At 44.7% G+C, this 19,307-nt stretch overlaps 1 protein-coding gene across 2 annotated transcripts in view; it reads left to right on the top strand.

Moving 5' to 3' along the window:
• The window catches only part of NRF1 (nuclear respiratory factor 1), a 118,455-nt gene extending 99,549 nt beyond the window's left edge, over positions 1-18,906 (top strand). For both annotated transcript variants that reach the window (XM_081146734.1, XM_081146733.1), the window contains exon 11: positions 16,897-18,906. In XM_081146734.1, coding sequence (XP_081002860.1) covers positions 16,897-17,060 — 164 coding nt within the window. In that variant the 3' untranslated portion in view covers positions 17,061-18,906. The remainder of the gene's footprint in view (positions 1-16,896) is intronic.
• Positions 18,907-19,307: the final 401 nt, after the last annotated feature.

Below are 19,307 nucleotides of genomic sequence, written 5' to 3'. Positions count from 1 at the left end.
TTTCAACTTCCATCATGAAGGGTGACTTTCTTCATTTTTCCCTTGTTATCACCTCACCATCATCAGTTATTACTTACTACGTGTCCTCCTCTTCTAGCTCTTCTTTAAAAATGAGATGAAATGCCAGTCCTCATCTTGATAAGCTGTAAAGTGCATCTCTCATTCTCTCTTTCTGTGTTCTTCATTCTTTGGACATATTAGTATATGGACCTGCTCCCAAAAGAGTCAGTGGAAATGTAAATGTTCAGTTTATTTAGGAAATATGTCAGTGTTGCTCCCCGCAAAAGGTGCGTTAAATCATTTTGTACCTCTGTAATTAAAGTTTAAGTAAATAAATATAGTGAATAAAGATTTATTTTAAGAGTGCATTTTCAGTCATCATAAAGCATAAGAATAGCTTTTAAAAATGTTGCACTCTTTGATACTATGATGCTATTTGCACCTTTTATCCAAAAACGATGAGTTTGGTGCCTCCAGGACTTGAAGCAGGCAGGCCCCTGAGCAACAGTATTTTGTGTGAGTTGCAGGTCCCCCTGAATGTCCCCAAAGGGCAGCGCCTATGGCAGCTCTGGGTTTTTAGGTCACTCTCCGTAAGATACATGGCTTCCTTTTCCACTGATAGGGAGGCCTCCCGGGAAGCTAAGATGCTAGGATGGCGTCGGACCATGCTGAGGCATTGCCTGTTCTATAAGAAAAGGCAGATGATTCATCTGTCTTACAAGTGTTTCCCCTTTGGAATCACAGGTCTATTTATTTATTTACTTACTTAGTTAGTTATTTTGAAGGGGGCGAGAGAGAAACATCAATTGGCTGCCTCCTGCAGGTGCCCTGACTGGGGATTGAACCTGAAACCTGAGTATGTGCCCCAACTGGAATCGAACCCGCCACCTTTTGGTGCACAGGACAATGCTGCAACCAATTGAACCACACTGGCCAGGGCGGGAAACATACTTTCTTTGCAGACAGGATTTTCCCCACTTAAATCAGTTAACTGATCCTTTAAAATGAATAGTTTTCATTCTAGGAAACATTTTGATAGATGTCATACCAGCAAATAACTTTCAGTTTCACTCTGTTTTTGTCTTTTGACTAGAAGTGCTGCATATAATTATTTAGGACCTTCATCTTTTTCCTTTTCCATTCTTTTCCTTTCTCTTTCTACTACCAGTACTACTACCACCACTAAGCAAGCTCTCTCAGCGTTATTTTAGCTTCACCCAGTGAGGTGAGTGGGACAGAGCTTATGCGCCCTGTTTTTAGAAGTGAGTGTCATGGCAAATGGATAAATGACATCAAAACCCAAGAGCTGAAAGTGTGCTGTCCAGTATGGTAGCTCGGTATGTGTGATTATTTGAATTTAAATACAGGTTAATTAAAATAAGTAAAACTTAAAATTTGATTATTCGTTAACATTAGCCACATTTCAAGTGCTCAGTAACCATGGCCTGAGGTACTGAATTTTTTATTGAATTTTAACTTATTCACATTTAAATTTAACTAGTCACGTGTAGCTAGTGGGCATTGTAAAGGATACAGAACATTTCCATCACTGCAGAAAGTTCTGTTGGATAGTGCTGAACTAAAGGCCACAGCAAAAATACCGCGGTCTTCTGGCAAGCAGGGGAGGACAACACAAATGCTCCACGAGCCTTGCTTTCCTGTGACCCTCGGCTCATAGACAGCATGGCTTTGCTTTAAAAACAAAAAACTACCACGTGGCTGCGGTAATCCGTGGCCAGTAAACAGCTGGACAGCAGGGTTGCAAGAAGAACTGGCCTATTTTTATGCACTGCAGAGTCCCCAGCAGAAAAACCTGAGACAGGAGATAGTGGTGACACCTAAACCCACTTCCTAGTCCCTTTATTCATGACCCCGGCCACTTGCACCTTTCAACTTAGATGCCTCAAAGTACATGCCCCTCTTAGATGCCTCTCTTCCTGGCTACAGGCAGCGCATCTTCAAGCCATGCACTCTAATGGGTTTATAGTGACCCTCCCTTCCCCCCTGCCAAAAAAGATCAAACATCCAGAGCCGGGTGGGTCACAAGGCTGAAGGAAGCCATTCTCTTGGGTGAGTTCCAGATTTCACAGTGAAGCATGGCTGTTTCTAAGAAATGGGAACATGGAGATGGGTGATGGGCTCTCAATTCTAGAATATCCAAATGGATTTATAGTTCTCTGTCCCATGGGTGTTACTCACCCAGCCCTTTCGTAGCGCTGAAGCGTATCGCCTTCCCTACTTCCTTCATAATGATCTCCTGAAGTCCAAATGCCTCCCAGAGTAGCGCTCCGAGGGAAGTGGCAATTTTTCTGACTCCCCGATCTCCCCATCCAGAGAGATATGTTGATGTCACTAATTTTAGGGACAGCAGATGATATTTAGTCCTACTCTCTTTAGTGCCTGGGTCATCAGTAATACTAATAATACTATTAGTATTATTAAACACTCACACTAAATGGGAAGATAATTAATCTTTAGAGGGTTTGCTCTTAGCACTTCTGGGACATATTCTTAGGCTCTGGTCCAGTAAGCCTCCATTTGGAGGGAGCAGGTAGTGAATCTCACACTGAGAACCCCTGCTTCAGAAAGCATCTGTTACTGATGGAAGCATATTGTCCCTCAGGCATGCTTGGGCAGACAAAACAGAGATTGAATTCTCCGAATTACCAGGCCTTTCCTGTCACTCATCAGACATAGCCCCCAGCTGGAGGGGTTTCCAGTTGTCAGGATTCTTTGGTGCCTTTGCCTCCTGTGAAGATGCTGACCTGTGGATACCTTCAGAAGGAGCAGGCCTCTTGAAAGTGTCATTATGAATTTAGATTCATCTTTCTCTTTGCCCAGTCTGCAAGTCCAGAGGAGATGTGCCACCTCCCTCTACCGTTATGAACTGGGTGGCCTCAGGCATTTGTGATATGTACACCGGGAATCGGTAACCTAGGCTCTGCTATTTGAAGACTTAAAGACTAGAAAAGAAGAGGGCTTTTTACAATGGAATGTTTGGCCACTATACATTGGTCTCTATTCTTCGCACTCATCCGAGCCTTGGCCATGTCCCTCAGATGTAGCTTTTAGATGCTTTCCATGTTAAAAGCTGAATGCTTCCAGAGTTGGCTCCTCGAGGCCCAGAGGGAATTAGCATGTTATCAAGCCCCACTGGCCTGCCTTCATCTGCTGCTCGGTCTGTGTCAGGCATTCTCAGCTTGAGGAAACTGATGCACCAGGGACATTCTGGGCAGAGATTCCTAAGAGTACGCCTGCCATCTGGCAGATGGACACCACTGACCATGGTCTCCTCTCCATCCCCAGTGTCCTTAAGGTCAAGTTACATGTTTCGTTAGCTCATTCTCTTTCCCTTTAGGTCCCCAGATCTTTCTGAGTCTTCGTATTTGAAAGACAGATTCTGGTCTTAGTAGATTCCAGCTCCTTGTAACCAAGATAGAATCTTGGTGCTCATTGCAGGTAATATTCTGTAAAGGGATTTTTTTTTTGTAGCATACCAAATTCAGAGTCACAATTGAACAAGTTTAATTGGAGTCATTTCTATTCAGTACATGAATTGAAAAGTGGGTTGTAATTGAGCATGTAAAAATGGGGATTAATCACTGTTCCTGCAAGAACAAGAATTTCATGACATGAAAAATTCTTCAGAATGAAGTTTTTAAGGTTCTTGGGTAAAGGGGACTTTCCTCTTTTTATTTATGCTTCCACTAGGATTTTGAAGGAATGTCAGCGCGCTGTTATTAACTCTAATAGCTTGCACATCGCAGCCAGTATGGTTTGGGGCCCTCTGGCTCTCAGGTTACCTGTGTAAATACAGGGATTCACTTCCCAGATCTACTATTTGCTTAATAAAGAGCAAGTGTGCAGAACCCAGCAGCAGCAGCCTGGCAGAGCAGTAATCTGAACAGGATAAACATGCTTCCTTTTTGTGTGATGCTCTCTCCCCATCCTCCTGCCAAGAGCAGGATATCAAATGAAGGGGAGGTTGTGGTTGGAGTCAGTAAAGTGAATGTCTAAGTGGCACCTGCTTCATTCAGCAGATCTGCTTTCCCGGGGCCTCCCACTGCTCATCTGTTCCTGACAAAGCCTCTTTTCTCCTCCTGTTGGTCAGACCGAGAGAAAAGGCCCAGCAAGGAGACATATTGGTTTGGCTTTGTCAACACAATTGCCTGTGACTTTATAATTACACCAAATCTTCATTATTAGAAAAGCCCCAATTTAGAGATTTACAGAGCCTAAATGAGGTTTTCGAAGTGACATTGATAAAAATCATCTTTTTTGTAGTCAAGCCAGCAGTTAGACCTGAGAATCATTGAAGGGGTCTATATGTGGAAACTGAGACACTGCTCTGAGCGAGACTACAAAGACCGTGCTATCAGATTGGCTCATAAAGAGGCATCCAGCAATTCTGACTTTGCCCAGCCCAGCCTCTCCTTAACTGCTTGTAGCTCCATAGCATACAGCTATACTATATCATTCTCGAATGCTGATAAAGTTTCTCACCTAGGGGATGGGGGCGAGCAGGGGTTGTTAAAATAAGTTGATGGGGTAGGGTAGCAAAGGGAGAAAAACTGTGGTATAAATAAGAGGAATGCCAGGAAAATATATTTTAGGTGAATGCAGAGCATCCAATTTCAGATTGAGTTTCCATCTAAACAAAGGCAGCTCTTATGTTCTACAGTGTATGTGCGACTGAAGCACATTTATGATGTGGAGTTGGCTCACCGGAAGCTCTGGAAAGCTTTTAGAGCTGTGCTCTGGCTAGTTAAATGTAAATTAATTAAAATCAAATAAAATGAAAGGTTCAGTTCCTCAGTCACACTAGCCGCATTGCAGGTGCTTTGTAGCCACCACGTTGGTCAGAACACAGAATACGTCCATCTTCACAGTGAGTTCTCATGGGCAGCCTGGTCTCAGAGATTGGCCTGAACCTCTTGGAATGTCTTGGCTGCTTAAGTAAGCCTCAAAGTTTCTATTTCAACCTGTGGGAAGCGGAAAAGAAAATTTGCTTGAATGTTTTTGCAACAACTCCTTTGAGCCATGTTACTTAGACTATGATCTTAATCTTTTTACCTTTATTATTATTTTTTTCCCTTCAAGACTCTCATGTCCTTTCCTACCCACTACATAATTTTAGGATTATCTACTTTCTGCTGCCCTGCTCCCTGGCCTTCCCTTTCTTAAGCTTTCACAGCCCTACTGTTTGACTAGAGAGTTCTTTTCCATTACACAGTGCTTCTGACTAACAAAAGGGCATGTGAACACTCAGGGACCAAGAGTGTGTGTGTGAATTGTTCATTTCGTGTACAGCATGGAGTGTGGACAACACTCCTGGGATGGAACAATGAGCTGGTGGCACAACTTCCACTCTCAGCACCTGTGGGGACCGTGAGCAGGACCTTCAGTCTTGCTTCCTCCATTCGTCTGCCCCTGGTAGCCACTACATGGTTGCCTTGAGGCCTGAGAAAGAGCCTATGTGAAATAACACCACCTCAAATTTAAAAGTAGATTTTTATTGATTTCAGACAGAGGATGAGAGAGGGAGAGAGAGAGAGAAACATCAATGATGAGAGAGAATCATTGATTGGCTGCCTCCTGCACGCCCCTTACTGGGAATCGAACCTGCAACCCGGGCATGTGCCCTGCCTGGGAATCGAACAGTGACCTTCAGGTCCATGGGTTGACCTCAACCAACCACTGAGCTCCACTGGCCAGGCCTACCTCAAATTTAGGTAGTGTCTTTTATCTCAAAAACTTAAATCATGTAAAGTGTTACTTATTCTCATAGCAGCTGTGTGAGACAGAAGTGGCCTGTTGGTTTTATAAATAGAAATATAGTATGTGCCACATACAGATTATCTATCATGTATATTACTTGTGTCACATTTTAAATCCTTGGACAGTTTCTCTAAGCAAGCCAGTGAAAGCCTGGACCATCTCCTCCACTCCTACCCAGCTGCTGAGTACTTAAGGAACACAAATTAGTGTTCATATTAGCTAAGGAAGATATAATTAGGAAAGTAAGTCTGCTACAAGGAAATACATCATGAATTCCAGTTTAGAGGAGCAACATGGGGGAAATGAGCCACCCTCCCTCCTGTTCAAAGTAAGAGCTGACTGTAGGGCCTCCTTTTATAAATACGCATGCCTATAGCGCTCACTGCGCTGGCATGTTTCCTGAAGGATTTGTAAAACTTCCCGGGTGGATGTCACTCTTGCCCAGTGCTTTTTCCAAGTTCTGTGTTGTTGTCAGGCTTCTGTATGGCAGGCTTTGCCCATGGCGAGTGAGTGCTGACTGAGAATGCCGCAGGGGCGTTATCTTTAGAGAAAGAAGGAAACAGCTGGAGGGTGGAGTAGCTGAGAGGCTGCCCTTCTAGGTGTTACATCCTGCAGGTCACCTAATGGTTTTAATACCCATTGATTTTGTATAGATCCGTTATATCACTAAGAGTGACAGAATGGTGATTTCTTGAGTGTTATTTCTTCTGCGTTTTTTAGCTGGAATTCTTTTAATAAAGAACTTTTCCCCAGGGGTCCCCAACCTGGGGTGACACAAGGCCAGGCAGGGTTATCTAGCTGGCCAGTCAACCCAGAAGGGCCACTGTATGCAGAGGGCAGTCCAGTAAGTTATAGGAGGGATTAATGGCACGGACCCAGAGGAAAGGGTTCAAGTCTCCATTATGTCAGTCTGCCCAGTTAATCCTGATTATCAGACCCTTTTTTTTTTCTTCATACCTAGTCCTTTGTTCTCAACTGAATTTCTGTGGCATCCCTCTGATTGTCTGATTACCACAAGTCTTGTCACCTTTATTTAAATCTGTTCACCACTTTGCAGGCAAAGTTGATATATAGATCTTTGAACTAGTTTCAGTTACATAAGATGAGTAAGTTCTGGAGATCTAATACGCAGCATGGAGCCTACAGTTAACATTACTATATACTTGAAATCTGCTCAAAGGGTAGATCTTTTTTTAAGGATTATTTCCTGATAGGTTTTTCGTCTGTCTGTCTGTTGTTTGTTTTAATCATCACCCTAGGAGTGAGGATATCTTTTTCCATTAATTTTTAGAGAGAGTGGAAGGGAGGGGAGAAGGGATTGGGGGGGGGGGGAGAGAACCATCCATGTGACAGACACACTGATTGGTTGCCTCCCACACACGCCCCAAGGGGGCAGGGACCAGACCTGCAACCCAGGCACGTGCCCTTGACCTAGAATCGAACTCTGGATCCTCCTGTGCTCAGACCAACACTAACCACTGAGCAAACCCAGCCAGAGCTAAAAGAATTGATCTTAATTATTCTCACCACACACAAAAAAGGAGAAATAGAAACTGTAACTATGTGAGGTGATGGATATGTTAATTAGCTTGATTGTGGTGATCATTCCACAACATATACATATATCAAAATATCAAGTTTTACACAATTCCTATTTGTCAACTACACTTCGTTAAAGCTGGGAAAAGCTCGGGGGGGGGGGGGGGGGTGAGAATTGTTCCCATTAACAATTTGCTTATGCTAAATACAGTCCAGATAGGAAAGAAAGATAAATACTTACTACAAAGTGCAGTTTTTTGAGATGGATTTCTTTGTGAAGCTCAAACCCTGGAACTGTCTATTTCCACTTTCCAGTTAGCTCTCTACAGTGTCTCACTGCCTAAGGCAAATTGAATTTTGCCCTATGTGCTCTTAGAAAGTTTTGGTGTTTGTGTATTTTCTAAATGGTGCTCTACAGATTGTGCTATGTGAAGGGGTAAAAAATCAGAGCACCTCTGGAAGCTTCCTTGCCTCAGTCTAACCCTGTTTAGATAGAAGAAGGAAGGGCTAGATGGTGGGCATTGGGCGTAGGGGCTATTTCTTGTACTAGTCTCTCTCCTTTTGTGCCTATTTGAAATTTCCTACAGTAAAAAATTTGAAAATAATAACAAAATAAACCTCTGCTCCTGTCTCTGGGTAATTCCCAGTTGAGCCTTGTATTCCTTTCTACACCTGACTATTGTAAACGCAGATGGCTTGGTGACTTTCTCCTGAGGTTTCCATCACTTTCGCTCTGTTTTCTGTTTAAAAATATCAAAACCTCACATATTGGCCATACTGTGTCCACTGGTACGTAGACTTTGGAGACCTTGAGTGCTGTTCTCACCGTCCCAGTGATTTCTTCTGGAAACTGACTAGGCACCTCCTGCCCTTCTCTGTACAGTTGGATCAGAGGTCCTTCAGATCACATACATGTTCCATGAGCTTTAGATGGACATTCCTCTCTCCTGCCATTTCAGTTTAAAGCCCTCGTGGTCTGGTCCGATCAGCAGGCCCTGGGGTCAGCTGGTTCAGCCCCACATTAGGAGCTCAATCTGCAGGGTAATGAACCACCGTGGTTCTGAACACCAAAGGGCAAAACCTCAGTTTCATTCATGTTCCTGGGCACTCTGATAATTTTAAGAGGAAATCATGAGATTATATCCCCAAAATATGTTTTTAAATACATTTACTAATAAAGTTAAAATGAATTCATTTTAACATTTGGCTTATGGGGCGGGGGCAAGAGGAGTTTCCTGGTGGTCTGCAAAATCAGGCAAAGGACACAGTGACACTGTCCTACCCAGACAAGGTCACTGCTATGAAAGTTATTCCAGAAAGTAGTTTTTCCAAGTGAGACTTCAGATTTTCTAGCAAATGAGGAGAAAACCTTGGGTGCTGAGAAGTGCCTGTTACACCAAGGCACCTGTGAGGCTGCTATTGGCTTCTTGAGAATATTCAGTACTTGCCAGATGTAATACATATTTTAATCCATAAATCCCTTAAATGCACCCAAAAGCCGTAGACTTAGAAAACACGGAAAAGGAAGATTAAATGTCCCAGAAGCAGCTAATGTAACAGAAACAGAACCTCTGGGAGAGAAAGGCTTTTTCTCCGTTTCCCCTGGTCTTACTGTCATGAGGGTTACCTGGATCTCCTCTTCATTTGATGACATTCTGTTCACGACCTTCTTTTGCTTGTCCTGCCCCTGTCCTCTTTCCATCTGATCCTTGTTTATTCTCAGCCTCTTCATCTGCCGCTTGCCTCCTAGACTCACTTCTTCACCCGATTTCCTTTTGTTCTGCCATTTCTATACTAGCACATACCACCATGCCTGTGTTTTCATATAACAGGGTTTTTCCTTAGAAGTCAGTCACTGATGTAAAAATTTTTTCAGGCCTGCAAATAACATTTTTTAAAGGACTTCCCTCCTGCCTGTCACCTCTAGAAACACCTGTTGATACCCTTGATAGCTCTTTAAAAATTCCAGAAGTTACTTAGGTAATACGTGGTTTCATTTCTTACTTATTTATTCCCATTCTTTCCAGTCACAGTCTTCTGGCTCCCCAGTTAAGCCAATGTATCCCTGAAACCTATACTTAGCTTTCATGTCCATAAACCATAGAAGGCATTACATTGGAAAATTTAAAACCTTTGGGTTTTAAGAATTATTTCTCTTCTACCAACTGTTGTGTTTAGTTGACAATTTATTTGTCTAGCTCTATTTTTCTCTCACAACCATCAATATTTTTCTTCCAACTAAAGATATTTCCATGACCAACTTGGAAGGCCTTTGGGCTGGAAGATTCAGTTACAGCAAACAACAATTCCCAAAGGTCTCCCAGATTGTGAGGGCAAATGAAAGGCCCATTCTTCCTCAGGCCGTCTGTCCTGCTCTATCTTGTCGTGGGGGTGGGTGGGGACAGTCTGTGGTTCTGGGTGACCCTGACCAGGCCTGCAACTCTGTGCTCAGCTGGGCTTGAGCCTGTGTTATTTGTTTCTGGAGGGCTTTAGAAATTTATCAGAGCGATGACATCATATTATACTGTCCCTGGTCATATATTTCATATCCTTAATATTGATTAGTGGTTTAGTCTGGACTACTTATTTTCCAGTGCACTGAATTGGCAGCTACATATGTCATGTGCCATTCCAGTGCCAGTTCTGACCATCACTGCACTTCAGAAAGGAAGCTGCCCGCCAGTCCATCTGCCCTGATTTCATGCCTTTTAGCTCTAATCTTTACATCTTTGAAGGCCTTTGGGGAGGGATGTGCTTCCTGGCAGGAGCACGTCGCCGCTGAAAGGAGATCTGTGCTGTCTCTGCTTTCCTTTCTGTTTCCTGAGAACTTCAGTCTAACATCTGCGACCCCAACCAGACTTCCTCAAACCTCTTATTCAAAATCATCTTTGAAAAGCAGCTGACATTTACCGGGTACCTACTGCATGCCAGGCGCTGTGCCAGACTTTACCTAGGTTGGCACATCCAGCTTTGTGAAATAAGTAATTATTGTTTTATATATGAGGGAAGTGAGGCTCACAAGTCCTAAGTGGCAGAGCCAGGGTTCACATGGAGGTCTTCTTACTTTGAAGCCTTTAATGGAAACTAACCTATTTTGCTGTCAGACAAAAGGCACCTAGACTACCATACAGCATTTCGCTGTACTACCCGAAGAATGTTGTGGAGAAATCCTACCTCATTCGGGCACAGAGTGAAAAGCTTCAAGGCTCTTCAGTCTGCGGAGGCCAGAGCCAATAGGAATGTAATCAAGTTTCTGAATGTCGTAAAGATCATGATCAGTTTCGTACTCAATTATTAAGCATCTACTGTGTTCACATTGCTCAGTATTCAAAGGTAGTATCTTGCCAACAATCTAAGTGAGCAGATTTATACAGAGAAAAACAATAACTACTTGAAACAGGTTAGCACAGAGCTGATGCCAAGTGAGTGGTGGAGGCAGTGAAGTCACAGGAAGGAGAGAGCCTAATGGGCTGTTCCATTTGGGTGACCCCATGAAAGATGTGGGAATTGTTAAAATAGGACTTAACATTGGCATGGGATAACTCGAGGCTGAGGGACCTGTCTGAGCAAATACATGTGATAAGGGTACACTGAGGGGACAGATGTGGTTGTGACGAAGGGATATGTAGAGTATTTGTGGAAAAGGCAGTGTAATCCCTCAACTATTAGCTATTTGGACTTTATTTTTCCCTTAATTGAGAGCCACTAAAAGTGTGTGTGTGTGTGTGTGTGTGTGTGTGTGTGTGTGTTCCATTATACAGTAGGTAAGTGATGAAACTCATTACCTAGGAGAGGTCAGGAATAGAGTAGATCAGTTCATGAGCGACAAATCCACAGCGTGCAAGGCTGTAACCCTAACCCTTAGAGTTACTCTCGTTGGCGCCCATGGTGTACCACAAAGCCTCCCCGGGTGCCACCATCAGAGACAGACCACTATAAAACCCCATGGCCTCCTGGCTTGCAGATAACAGAGTGAAGCCCCTTAACCTGAGCAAATGGTCTGAATTTTCAGAACATGACTCCATATCCATCACCTCGTGGGGAAATTTTAGATGATCACTCTGACTGCTGTGTGGAGAACAGACTGCAGTGGAGCAAGGGCTGAAGTAGGGTGACCACAGAGAAAGCTGAGCCTAGTCCAGGCAAGAAATGATAGGAGTTTGTCTGGGGTCGCAGCAGTCGAAGTGGTTGAATTCTTGTTTGTATTTGAAGGGAGAGTGGACAGGATTTGCTGATGCATTGCATTGCATGAAGTCAAAGATGACTTGTCTTCAAAGGGTTTGGCCTGAGCATCTGGAATGATGTAATTGCCACTTACTAAGGTGGGAGGAGAGTGGGTGGGAGGAGTGTGTTTGACCATTTGGACTCAAGAATGATACCCAACTGGTAGAAAACTAGAGCAGGATCAGGTCTCATTGTCTTTTACAGGCAAATGTGGTCCCCGGGCCAGCAGTTCCTCCAGGGATTTTGGTCTGACTGCCGTTTGACAAGGAAATCCTTGTGCCAGGTGGGACCTGTAGTTCCTGAGTCACCTTTGGCCTCTTTTTCCATTTTGGCCAGTTCTGTAAACCTTACCAAGACGCCCGAGAGGAGAGGCAGCAATGAGCCCCAAGAGGATAGTGCTCTCCTGCTGGGTCCCTGCTGGCCCCAGTGTTCGATGGTTGGGGCATTCTGTCTCGTGGGCAGACTCCCAAGAGAAATAACCACTTGCTCTCTCTCAGTCTATATGTTTTAGCTTTAAATAAACCTTTTACTTATTTACTTTTGCATTTAAAGAAAAAGTAAATTTCTTTTACTATTTGGACTTTATTTGGGGGGATTGGGTTTACTAAACTGAATGAACTCAGGTTTCTTAGAGCTTTGAAGATTCGGGTACTAGAGATTGGGGGACTTCTAAGTATATGCCTTTACGGTAAGTCCATGGGTCTGCCAGAGGAGCTTGCCTGTCATTTGTGAAAGGGAAGAACACCTGCCCTGCCTACTCCTCCAGGGTCTTAGCAGAAATCAAAGGATGTGCAGTGGGTGTCAAAGGCTTTGAAAATGCTCTGCAAATGCCAAGAGTCTTAGTACTCGGTTTGTACGGGGTCCCTCTGAAAAACGGATAGGAGAACTTCAAACCCTAAAAGTAGGATGTGAGGGGCTTCCTGTTGCTTAGTTAGTTGAGTGACCCAGAATGCAAGCTTAGCTTAACACGCCATCTAGATTAGGGCTAATCAGGGGCAGGCTGAGCAGATGCAGGGACAATCCCAGCCTGATTACTGTACCTCAGCATTTAATCATCTCTCTTCCAAGGGCAGCCGGCCGACTTAGTACATGCTGGGTTTCCAAGCTTCCAGTCCCCTCCCCCTCTCCCTCGCCATGGACATAAAGGCTGCTAGGTCAGAGACACTGAGACGATTTAATCTAATCCATGTCACAATGGCTGGGGGTGCGGGGGGTGAAAGAGGAGAGAGACTGATTCTAAAATCCCCACAGTGGGATGGTAATGCATTTATTTAAGGTAGAGATAGACTGAAACTGCCCATAGAATATAATGGAATTGGGATTTCAAGGCATTTGATGTTATGAAATGACCCCATATGTGTGGGATTTCTCCCTCTGAAAAATCTTTCAGATATATAGTTGCTGTTACCAGTTGTTCACTCTTGAGACAGCTCAGTGTGGGAGTCATTTATTTCATCACCCAGTCGTAGAGGCCAAACGTATTCCTTCCCTGATTGTGAGGTAAAGTACCTAAGATGAAATCTTTAAAAATGATTTTATTTGCATGCATCCCGAATATAGTCGTTTTTATATTGCTGTTTTCTGGACCGGGAGCTCCCATTCTAAAACAGCCTAATCACCCTGAGACTCATTTAGTTCAATCCCTCAGTCCGAGGACAGACACGTGTGAAATCTCAGGAGGCAGGTTTCATTCGTAAGCATTGAAAACATGTACTGAGCTCCTGCTGATTGCTAGAGACTCAAAGATGGAGACTCCATCCCTCCCTTATGGAATTTACAGGCTCCTTGGAGACAAGACATGCAAACAGCAATAACGAATAGACCATTGCCTCCATGGAATGCAATACAAAGTGCTGTGGGAGCCCAGGAGAAGAGGAGCCCATTCAGGGACCAGGCTGAGTTCAGTCAGCCAAGGCAGAAGTAATGGCGTGTGCGCACGTGGAAATGCGTGTGGAGATCCTCAGTCAAATAGTTCACCTGGCTGGAGTGTAAAGTGGGTGGGGATTCACGGATCACCGAGCTGAGTGAACAACAGGGGTTGACACAAAGGGTTTAAATACCTGCAAAGGGATTTGGATGATACCCTATGGAGCGCTGAAAACCACTGAAGAACTGTAAAAGAGGGCAGCAAGGTCATCTTGTGTTCAGATCCCGTGGGTATAGCAGTATATGTGTTTCTGCATCTGAACCTTTCCCCATTTTGCTCTAGGGCAGATCTCCCATGATACTGAAACCTGTGCTAACACTGTTGGACATGGAGTCACATCCTAGGAAACCCAAATATGTCATAAACCGGGATGAAAGAGATTTAACTCTACAATTCTTTAAGTTTCTCTCCACCCCAGCCCTAACCCAGGGCAGTTGCTCACAGTTAGGAGGAATCTCCCAGCTCACAGTAGTCACCGTTTGTAAAGCCCTCAAGTTTGGAGCTTTTGAAACGGAATCAAGCCCACAAGCAAGAGCAATGAGATGAGACTGATCTTTGCTTCTGGTTTGGGTTGCTGTTTGCAGGGTGGGTTCTTTGGAGGGTGGCACACTGGCTGCGCTACAGCATGATTTGGGGCACTTCATTAGCTTTGCCTGTTTGGGCCAGAAGAGAAGATGAAAGTGATGCTGATTGTGGTATACTGGGGTGACTGACGAAGATGGATGGTCCTCACATACGCTCAGACCCATGCCTGGAGTCTAGAAGCTGGGGAGCAGGCCCAGCTGCACATTGGTTGAGGCCAGCAATAGACTCCCTTGGCCTGTTGCCCTTGAGGCCGTGCTGATGCCAACTGGTGGCACATGTTGCACCTCTCATGCTGTAGGGAATGGAACATGAACCAGAGCCAGGCCTGGCCCTGAGGAGCCCTCAGTCAAATGGGGAGACCTACCTACCTACATTTTCTGGGCCACGCCAGATTGTGCACTACTGTCCTGTTGCTTACTGAGAATCCAGAGGAGGCCACTTCCCTTATTGACTGGGGCTGGGATGGAGCAGGCTTCGAAGAGAAGGGACAGCTGAACCAGGTTTTAAAGAAGGATTGGGGAGTGAAGGAAATCCAGGTAGTGTACAATTTGACTTAAAAGGCCCAGAGAAGGGAATGGGACCAAATGTTGGGGAACTAAAAGTAGCCCCGGGTGGTGCCCAGAGCACAAGTGCCTGTCGGGAGTGAGGGAAATGAGACTGAAGAGGGTAGACCAGGGCAAATCATGAACGGTCTTGAATACCATGCCAAGCATTTGAACTTTGTCATAGGCTTTGGGAACCTTTTTAACATCGTGGAATTTGAAAAGTTGGAGGTTAGGGGCATGACATGATGTAGAAAGATAATTTGGGTGGCAGGTGGAGTGAACTGAAAAAGGAATTGATTAGGGACATGTAAGCGTCATTTGCAAAGGTCTCCATGAAAGAAATTGAACCCCACAGCCCTATAGAGCACCAGGGTGAGCCTGGATTTCCAAAAGTGACTGTCATCTTTTAATCTTTTCTACTCTCTGGAAGATTTCCTTGATTTTATCTTCATATAATTTTTCAGAATGTATTTCATCTACTTGATTTTTTACTTAAAAATTTCCCCATATTCCTCTTAAATAAAGTATCTCATTTTTATGATGCAAATCTCTCCTCTCTTTGAGGATATTAGAGTTTGGGGCATTTGTTTTTGTTTTCGCTCCCCATATTGTCTACTCTCTCCGTGTTCCATAAGAGAACTGATTGTCAGGGTATGCAGGGCCGAGCTAGGTGATCAGGAGTCCTTGGGGTAAGTATTAGGACAGCAGGCCAGGTTTTTCATTGTCTCTTCTCCCCACGCCCACCTACCCACCTGCCAAACATCACTGTAGGTCTTTTATTTTTTTTAATATATCTTTATTGCTTTCAGAGAGAGGAAGGGAGAGAGATAGAAACATCAGTGATGAGAGTCATTGATCGGCTCCCTCCTGCACACCCCCGACTGGGGATCAAGCCTGCAACCCAGGCATGTGCCCTGATGGGGAATCGAACCCCAATCGCTGGATCCTAGGTCAGTGCTCAACCGCTGAGCCATGCCCGGCCGGGCACTATAGGTCTTTTCTTGGCCTCTTCAGGTCATTTCCTCAGTACAGTGGATGAATTCAGATGTCCTGTCAACAACAGTCTGGGTGTAGGGGTTGGCGTGGCCTCCTAGTCCAGGTGGTTGAATTCAAACTTCTGGCTAATTCCTGTTTCCGCCTCTTCCCCTCTCTCTGCAGGAGCTAGGCCTCTGTGTCCTGAGCCCTCCGTGGACACTGGAGTTGCACTTCTCACTTCTCTGATAAGGCAGAGCCACTTGACATTTGCTTTGAGTCTGCCAAAAATATATTGACATCCCTCACTTGTATCCTTTTGTCCCCCTTCACTATAATTTTAGTTTTAAGAAGAAGAGCCCTAGGCAGTTCGGCTCAGTGGTGAGAGCGTTGGCCCCAGGACTGAAAGGCCTGGGCTTCAATTCCGGCCAAGGGCATGCACCTCGGCTGCAGGCTCTGGCCCCAGTGGGGCGAGTGTGGGAGGCAACCCATCAGTGTGTCCCTCTTACATCGATGTTTCTTTCTCCCCCCCCCCCCCTGAAAAGCAATGGAAAAAATATTCTCAGGTGAGGATTTGAAAAAAAAGGAGTTTGATACCTGCATTTATTCTGCCTTATTTAATGGAAACCCTTTTTTAATGTCATAAAATTATCAACTTTCCCTTCTTAGGAAGGACTTCCCTTTTCTGAGATTACATACTTCTTCCTTCCTTTGTGTTAAACCATCCTTCCTACTGTGAAGTAATAGTAATATTTGGAGGTAGTTGGGCATCTTTTTTTTTTTAAGTTGACCCCAAAATGTATTTTAAAATTTTACTGGTCTGTGAAATCTAAAATCAGAAAACTAATGACCTAGGGTTTTTTTGTTTTGTTGACAGGATAGGATTGAGGGAGATGTTTTGTCAAGCTGAGAGTAACTTGAACATGGGCAGAAAGGGTTGAAGAAGTCAGAGTAGCAGATTATCAGAGACAGTGAATAGTGGTGGCCTTTCCTACAGGAGGACTAGGGCAGTCAGGGGGTAGGCTTGTGGGAAGGGCGTTTATTCATACCTGATGGGCTGTGCTTCCTAAAGTTGGAGGCAGGTGGGGTCATCTCTTGGCAGGTTGGGGAGGCCCTGCCCTGTGGCATGTTTCCACAATTTCTCCTAACTTTTCTTTCCTAATAGTCTGTTTTAAAGAATTAGGATGGGGTGAAAAAAGGGACATAATTGTGCCTGGACAGTGAGGCTGCAGTGATTCCCTGAGGAATGGAGCTGGTTGCCCTGTCCAGCCAGCATCTGGAAGCTGAGCCTGATCCCTACCAACAGTCTCCCTTTTCTCTCCCCAGGACTGGTGCAGATCCCTGTGAGCATGTACCAGACTGTGGTAACCAGCCTCGCCCAAGGCAACGGGCCGGTGCAGGTGGCCATGGCCCCTGTGACCACCAGGATATCAGACAGCACAGTCACCATGGACGGCCAGGCTGTGGAAGTGGTGACATTGGAACAGTGACATGCAGCCATATCATGGCATCTTTTTCTAGTCTACTTCAAAAATTTTTACACGTTTGCAGAGGTGCAATCAGATGGAATTAAGTCTCTCGACTTTGGAAGAAAAGTATTGTTAACCCTTTTTTTTAAAAAGGAAGAAAAGCAGCGGATTTTGGAATTGCATTTTTTAAAGCACCACTCTTGATTTTCTGGGATTGGTGGAGTAAGACACTGCGTTGTCAATTTCACTGTCCCTAAAAAGCCAAATTGTGGCAGGACTTCTTTCTGCGAAAACATGTGTGTATACTTATGTGTGTGTATGTGCGAATGTGAATATATGTATATGTGTACATATGGATATACACATTTACATATATATAAAGTATATATATGTGTATATATATATATATATATGAACCCCGCATGGAATTATCTGTATGAAATTAAGGTGCGCTGTGGAAAAAAATAATTCACCCAGTTTAGTGGGTGTAGGGTACGTGGCCAGACACAGTCACCGATTTTTGTTCATACCAGGGTCATGCGTTGAGCTACTGACAAACTCAGGTGGAGGTGACCATGGCCTTCACCAAAGCTGCCTCCCAGTGGCCACCCAGAACTCTCCCTGCTGGACTCACCTGAGGAAGGAAGTTCAGAACTGGTGGGGCCCAGGAATGTGCTTGCAAGGTCCAGAGGCCTCGTGGTCTGGCAGCCAAGAGACTCTCCTCTGGCTGGCCCAGGTGCTGACCTTGCCACAGGCAGTGAATGTCCTTAAAGCTCCCAGGCAGGGACAAGAAGGTTTTCCTCAGCCTCCCATCTCCCCTTCCCGGGAAACCTCTTGATCTCATGACTGTTAAAATATTGCTTTGGTTTTAAGGTCAGTCCTAAATTGGTCATGTATATGAACTGAAGGTAACAGAAGTATTAAGGGTTTGAGGAGTGTGTGCGAAGTGTGTTTGTGGGTGTGTGAAGGGGGGAGAGAATGGGAGGGGGAGGGAGAGGGGTTGGAAGGGGAAAGGAAGGAGGGAGAGAAAAACTGTCAAAGACCAGGGTACACCAGTGGAAGCAATTTTCTACTTCCTATAACTTTCTGTGGCTTTGCAGAGAGGAGACTGGAACTGACAGGGCACCTGGCTCAGGAAGGTTGGCCATCACACTGGGGGCTGGGGGCATAAGAAGAGAGGACTGAGGGTGTTTCCTGAGCTCCTCGATCAGGCCCCTTCAGAAGGGACCTTGCAGTTCCCCCAGGTGCATCCTGGTGGGCCCAGGCCCCGCACAGCTTCCTCCTCACGGGTGTTGATTGGCCTGGGGTTCTTTGTAACTCTTAAAGTCTCATTTCTCAGCTGCAAGCCCTGAGTCTCCAGTGGCTAAAATCACCTGACTTTTTGACAGGCCAAATCTCTGCTCCTTGAGTACAGGGACAACTCTTCCTCCCTCCTCCCAGGCCCCCCAAGTGTGATAGTGTATTTAATGTGTTTTTTTAATGCGACATTAAAAGATTATTCATGTCTTGCTCAGCCTTTGAGAAAAGTTTCAGATTCTCGTATTTGCTTGTTTTATATAAAATTATCCAATGTTCTTTGTATGTTTTTTTCTGTAAGTAATGGGGGGAGGGAAGGGAAATTTACATATAAACAGTCCTAGTTCTATAATTTGTTATTTTTTTAATTATTATTTTTTATCGTCATTGTGAAGCTGTCCAGGGACTTTAAAGTCCATGATCCTTGTGGTGAAATAACCTCCTGATAGTTTGAGAAATTGCCAAGAAGAAGAAACAGAAGAAAAGCAAAACCCAAGTAGCAGAGCATGGATTCTGTGTTGTTTTCCATTCTGTCTATTACTGCCTCATTCAATAAATAGTTAAAAATGTGGCAACAGGAAGTGGAACTGTTCATCTCTATAGGAGCACTTAGTCTCTGGGAGCTCTCTTCTGGGGTGGCTTGTTGTGCTTTGTAAAAGGTGCTTGTACTCAAGCTTGGTGGCCTCTGAACTGTGCTCCTTGGCGCTGCGGAGCTGCGAGGAGAGAGCCAGCACAGGGTCAGGATCTCCTGCCCACCCACTGCCACCGGAGCAGCTCCATTAAATCTGTTCTATAAAATGCTGACCTGGGAAGGTGATCTAGTTTGAAAAATTCTAAAGATGGTTTGAAAACCTCTACGCTGGAGTTCTTTTTTAGGGGTTCATTGCATTCCACGTTAAAAGTCAGGATAATACAGCCCTGGCCTGGTTGCTCCGTTAAGAGTGTTATTCGGATACACCAAGGTTGACCCTT

The sequence above is a fragment of the Miniopterus schreibersii genome (genome assembly GCF_964146895.1).
Source record: "Miniopterus schreibersii genome assembly, chromosome: 9".
NCBI classification, from domain to species: domain Eukaryota; kingdom Metazoa; phylum Chordata; class Mammalia; order Chiroptera; family Miniopteridae; genus Miniopterus; species Miniopterus schreibersii.
This window is presented reverse-complemented; position numbering and strand designations above follow the sequence as displayed.